This window comes from Frankliniella occidentalis, unplaced genomic scaffold (assembly GCF_000697945.3).
Source record: "Frankliniella occidentalis isolate FOCC.00 unplaced genomic scaffold, Focc_3.1 Scaffold57, whole genome shotgun sequence".
In the NCBI taxonomy this organism is placed as follows: Eukaryota; Metazoa; Arthropoda; class Insecta; order Thysanoptera; family Thripidae; genus Frankliniella; species Frankliniella occidentalis.
Window position 1 is genome coordinate 829,185 of NW_026267187.1, and position 6,391 is coordinate 835,575.

General features: G+C 38.7%; 1 protein-coding gene across 1 annotated transcript in view; it reads left to right on the top strand.

Annotated features, from left to right (window-relative positions):
• LOC127749470 (N-lysine methyltransferase KMT5A-like) overlaps positions 1-2,066 on the top strand; it is a 54,503-nt gene extending 52,437 nt beyond the window's left edge. The window contains exon 4 of the mRNA XM_052267695.1: positions 1,032-2,066. Within this exon, the coding sequence (XP_052123655.1) occupies positions 1,032-1,236 (205 nt within the window). The 3' untranslated portion in view covers positions 1,237-2,066. The remainder of the gene's footprint in view (positions 1-1,031) is intronic.
• Positions 2,067-6,391: the final 4,325 nt, after the last annotated feature.

Genomic DNA, 6,391 nt, shown 5'->3' on the forward strand with positions numbered 1-6,391 from the left:
ATATTTTAGGGTGTACACATTCGTAAAGGACAGGGTAACAAGCAAGTCTTTTTATTTTGCGTAAATTCAAAATATCCGAGGAGTTATAGCCCTCCAAAGATGCCTGACGTTCCATCGCCGAAAAGCAGATCGAACTCTTTTGGTTTGGCAGCAAAGCAGATCGGACTCTTTTGGTTTCGCTGCAAAGCAGATCGAACTCTTTTAGTTCAGCAGCAAAGCAGATCGGACTCTTTCGTTAGGGCGCGTCGACTTGTAACGGAAGAGAAAGTTAGCCGTACAGTTCTCAAAAGCTGCCTGTAAGTAGTAGGTAATACAGTGTTTGCTGAAACGTTAGTTCCATGCCTTATAGAAATCACAAAATAGTAAAAGCTGTGCTGCGAACAAGATAAGCTCGACCACTGAAAAAGTTACAAAGTCCACTGTTAAAAATGTTTTTAAATTTCAAACCTTTAATCAACTGAATTTTTAGAATTGTAAAGAAATTTCATGTTTGGGCTGAAAATTCACAATTGTTTTGACATTTCACGACAAGCGCATTTCCACTTTTTGCCACCAGATGGCGCATTGATCGGGTAACTAAAACTTTTCTTTCACATGCCAAATACCCATTAAATTTCTTAAATTTCCATTCCGAACTATGTATGGTCGGATAAGAACAGCGTCTCCCCGATGTACCTGCACTGCCCCCTACTCCGACAACTGTTGAGTCGCTCGCCATGTGTTCATTTTTCGGCCGCTCTTCTTCTTAATAGCTTTACTAGCTAAAGGCAAAGGCCTTTCAGGTCGATACGAATGAGAAAAATATGCTAGACTAAAATCAAAAAAAATTGTCATCCCATTTATCTTTATATTAATTAATATTCTTCTCGATTTTCTATTATACCAGAGTTTACAGAGCTGTACAACTTAATGAATCCTTTTGTAATTTCACCAACCTGCTCTGAATCATCACTTCGAAACTGACATTTCATTACGCAGCTCTGTAGGCATTTACAACCGGACTAAATCACGGCGACTCTGTCTGTATGCAGTATCGATGCTTCCGCTGAAACTGGCGACCTTGGGCGCCTTGTTAACCACAGCCGCTCCACTCCAAACGTCATCCCCCGAGCGCTGCCGGGGCCAATCATTGTGTTCGAGGCGCTGCGCGACATCGAGCCCGGGCAGGAGCTGCTGTTCGACTATGGGGAGAGACGGAGTGAATTTTTACTTAAGTTTCCGTGGCTGAAAAATTGACCCGGGTGGAAGGATTTACAGTTTTAACTGCATCGGATGTGTTGCTTTTAATTGAACTTCAATTTTGAGTTTAACATATGAAAATATCAAGTCTTTCTTCAAGAAAATTCTAGTCATGACTTCATTTAAAATGCAAAATTCTTCAGCATAACTACAATTAACTTATTTGTTTCTGTAGTGTAAACTGCAGTAAAACTACAAGTTATTTGAGACAACTATAGTTTTCTTCCAGTTTTACTGACACTTTCCTGTCAGCTGGGATGTCAGCAGCCTAGACAGTTGTAGACAGTTTGCACTATTAGTTGAGTGCAGTCTTCTAGTTGTAAAATTCTAATGTTTCTTGAAGTTTTACTAACAAAAACAATGTATCTTTTTCTATGGGAAGACTGAATTTTAAGTGTCAAAATTACTTTGGTTAAAAAGAAGGCACAAGACTAGCTTAGATACAGTATGGTGTGTAGTTTAACAGGACTGCCTTTTGCAGGAATAAAATTTTGCAAACTCCTATTTGCACCTCTCTTCAAAGACTTACATAAAAATATAACAAAATGTACTGCTCCCTCCATCAATAACACACTTATAAGTTCTGTTTGAAAGCATTTTTATTGTCCTCTAGTCATGCTCCATAGTATATACAGTCTTCCTTTCTTTAGTTAAAATGTAACTTAAAAAAACAAGCACCAGTAACATTTCCGTCATCTTCTATAAATTCCACCCAGTAACATTGCATAATCAGCGTATTGTTACTTGTACAAACTAGGTCTGTTTGTTTTGATTGAGCCTGGAAGCAAATAAACATTGGTTAATAAATATTTTTGTACTGTGACAAATTGTAATAATTTTGTATTCGGAATTTGTCGTCTCCATCTGATAAGAATTCGAAGAATGCAATTAGATTACTTAACGCTTCAGATGAAACATGCTGTTGTCACCAAGTGATGCAAACCTTTTCAACTTACACAACGCACAAGGCACAAGGTATACTCTGTCAATTCAAATGTGTACATGATACACATTAAAGCAAGTGTACATGGCATGTATGCTTTAATTAATGTGTACAGTACATGGCTATGTACACATTTATAAATGTGTACATGCCCATGTACACATTTATTAATGTGTACATGCACATGTACACATCTTTTAATGTGTACATGCCTATGTACACATTTATAAATGTGTACATTCGCATGTACACATTATTCAAAGCATACATGCCATGTACACTTTATTTAATGTGTACTAGGTACACATTTGAGTTGACAGAGAAACAATTAGCTCTAGCAGACGGAGCAACAGCTGTAGAGCTCAGCCTTCCTGTAACTGCTCGTGTTGGAGCCGTCACCACCGCCATCTTGTTTATTTACTTTTCTCTTTTGTTCGGCTCCTATTAACCTCTGCTTTCTGTGAAATGATCGTACATTTCTTATAACATTTGAGAATTAAAAACTTAACTTGCATATTTATTCACTCGGATTTTTGTGTTCATGCTGACAAGAACTTCTTCGTGCAGCTTTCGGAGTCTGTTACCTGTCGTGAACATCGACTTTTCACACATGGTTGTTCGAAATGGGCTAAAGGTTGGTGCTGACTTACTATTTTACAATTCGTTTTGGAACCTTGAACGCCAAGGTATTAAATACCATCTTCAATCCAAATCATTGTTTAAATTTTTTTTAATTTAATTATTTATGCTCAGGAACTAAACCGTGTCCCTTACCTGATTAAGGATCTTATTTCTTGCAGTTTATTTAATTGCATGGCTAGCATATGTGTTGTGTTTTAATTTCTAAATCAACTTAATACGTTTCCTTGGTTATGCAGCCATTGTGTCACAGAGTTCGAGGGGAGAAAAGGTTTCTGACGCTCAATTATGGGACTCGCTAAGCCAATCTAAACAACGAATGTATGCTGAAACTTCGGTGAGTAAAACCAAATGAGGTTATATTTCCTTAACAAACTACTGAATTTAAATCTTAATGTTTTGTTTAAGGAAAACCATGCCATTTTGAAATTGTGGACTGTGTGTTTTACTGTTTGAGAAGTGTCAGTTTGGTATTTTGTGGTGTTGTGCGGGCCTCTATTTGTGCAGCTCAACAGCTATTAGGTTATTAGACAAGACAGGAAGATTTGTTTTGTAGCCGAAGTCCCCTTGTGTAATGTTTGAGACAGGTTGTGAACAATGAATAGAACAAATTTAAATACTTCATGTTAATTTAATAAAAATCAAGTCATAGTAAGAAGGTCATTTCCTCACTCAAAACATTCAATGTTCCTCTCCATCACTGACATCAGACTCACTTTCTTGAGCATACTGTAAAAGAACCAAAAAATATTGTATTATATATTCAAGTATTCATACGAGATGAAGACACTTACCTCTATGTCACGTTTGCGATTTGGTCTTTCACCAAGAAACGAATTCACAGTTGCTCCGAAGTTTGATTGCGATATGTGTGGGAATCGCTCAAGTACAAAACCTTCAAGAAATGGAAAACAATTAGTAAAATTTAATGAGGAGAAAGGAACAAAATAATCAAAAATATAAATTCAAATTGAATACAAAACTACTTACTGTGACTGTCTGCCATTTTTTGGTATTTCACTGGATTGTCACTGACTTGTCAGCAACTTTCCTGGTCCTCTGTTGTCCAGCATATGTGGACCGAATTAGGCGACGTCTTGAGAAACTTTGTCTCAGGAGTAAGCCTTTCAAACGCCCGGGAGATGGGGCATTCCTTGCAAGTGTATGCGTCACTTTAGTCAGCACTAAAGACTTCCCAACAACAACCTAAAATCGATAAAGAATCAAAAAATTAACATAATTATGAAACAGTCATTTAGTTTATAATATGACATCTACAATCAAAAATAAATACCTTCTCAGGTTCACATGGTGTGCGGCTGGTGGTTGAACGCGATGTCTTGGGTGTACTATGGGCAGCCAGAGCCTTCTTCACAGCATCGTCAACAAGATTCTTCCAATCTACAAAGAAACGAAATGAATAATCAGGCATCCAAAACTAAAATAGACATCATATGAGAGAGGAGACTGCTTACCGGGGGAAGATACATTGACATTTTGTGGAGATTTATTGCCAGCATTGCGACATTCTTCAAGTTCCTCACGTCTATTCTTGAGGAACGCAAGATCATCTGTAATTAGAAATGACAGACAATGAAATAAACATGACACATTGCTTAGATTAGGACAGTGGAAGTGACTAAATAAAAATAGTGAACAAGCTCTTCACTGGTAAAGAAGGCCCATTTGATTCTTATTTAGCTGTTTACAGGTACCAAATGGTTGGATTGAACAACATACCGCTAACAAAGTGAATCTTGCCGTCGTAGACGGTCCAATCACCCTTCGCTGGCATGGGTGGCACACGCCACTCAATGACGTACGACTCATCGAGCTCTTCATCACCATCATAGCCCCTTATCCACTCGAGCTTGTCGTTTTCGGTGAAGGTGCCCTCGTAGGTCCCGGACAACCACTCAACAAAGCATAAATCGGTAACACGACGGTTCACATAATTTTTTTGACACAATGGTTTTTTACCTTATGCCATTTCACACAATCCAGTTCACACAATTTTTCTCGCATAATTTCCGTTTTGTCTAGACGGCACTTTGACACAATTTCAGTTTCGTCTGAAGCGTCGTTTTGCATACGTTTCTACCACCTAATTTAGATTTAAGAAAAATGAAGTTGTTGAGGGATTATACCTGCCAGAGCTGCAGGGTCCATGGTGCTTTACGGGCGGATTGGGTTGTCAAACCCGCAACACTGCTGCGCATTCACAGTTACACCCGGTAACTCATTTCACCCACTTAAAATAGTTGGCCAGGATTTGCACAAGGCGTTTCCGTGCCCACGTGTGACCCATAAGCCACAATACCAAGTTCGACATTCAGACACCAGGCCTATTGTATAAGCCCACTCGAGATCTTTTTCAAAGCAGAAGAGCGGGCCGAAGACACAAAACATTCGATGGGGACTGCCAGAATAAATGAGTTCACACACAGGGGAAAATGTAAAAAGAAATGTATGCAAAACAGTACTATATGTGAAAAGTAAACTTATGTGTAACAGTATTTATGTTTTAAAAATTGTGTTAAAGGGGTTATGTCAAATGTTTTTCGGCAAAAGGACATTGTGTGAAAAAAATTATGTGAACCGTCGTAGAACCCATAAATCTGATTATGAGAACCAGAGCTACCTTGGGCAGCATGAGGAGAAGGGCCATTTCCACCACTACGACGATTAGAACTACTTGACTTCCGCATGGTGCAGTAGACCAGACAACACTTGCAATATACAATATAAATTTATATTAATACTGCAAACTTAAAAGCACAGCACTAAACAATTCCTATCCGATCCGGTCACTTTCACTACTATTGGCGCCAAAAGATTCTCTCAACACTCACGAACTGCTTGTCAAATCACACTTATCTCTCGGAGAACGAGACTTCCCTTTTTATTATGGAGCAATCCTCCTCCCCTACCCTCTATTGGCTTCCCCTCTCGAACCCTGGCTGAAGCCAGTTTGCAACAAAATAGAAAAATAACCTAAGCTTGCGCTAACGTGGGAGCAGATGATATAGCTTTAATTTTCAGTTAGTGTGCTTTAAAGTAGGTTACAATGCCATACGTAGGCCTTGCCCAGAGTGGCAGAGCTTAGCAAAACATAGTGGTCAGGGGAACCATAACAAAGCAAAAAGCGGTTCGCTAAAAGGGGACAAAACTAGATTCAATACACGGAAAAAAATAATTTTGTTGTTGCAGCGAAACATTAGCTATGGCAACGATTATTTCCCTGGCAGCGGCTTAGCGAACATTATTGCATGGGCTAGCTAAGTCAATAGTTTTGTTAGCTAAACTTCATAGTTTTGGGAACTAACAGTCAGCTAACAGCACGTTTTACTACTATCCCGAATCTGACATCTGGTGCAGCTGATGATATTACGTACCACAGGCAATAAGTCAGAAAATAATGTACACTCTAAATGCAAAAATTTTGTTCGTAGAAATTTCTACGTAACGTCTACGTACGTCTTACGTTACGTCTTACGTTACGTCTTACGTTAAGTCTTACGTTACGTCTTACGTTACGTCTTACGTTACGTCTTACGTAACGTCTTACGT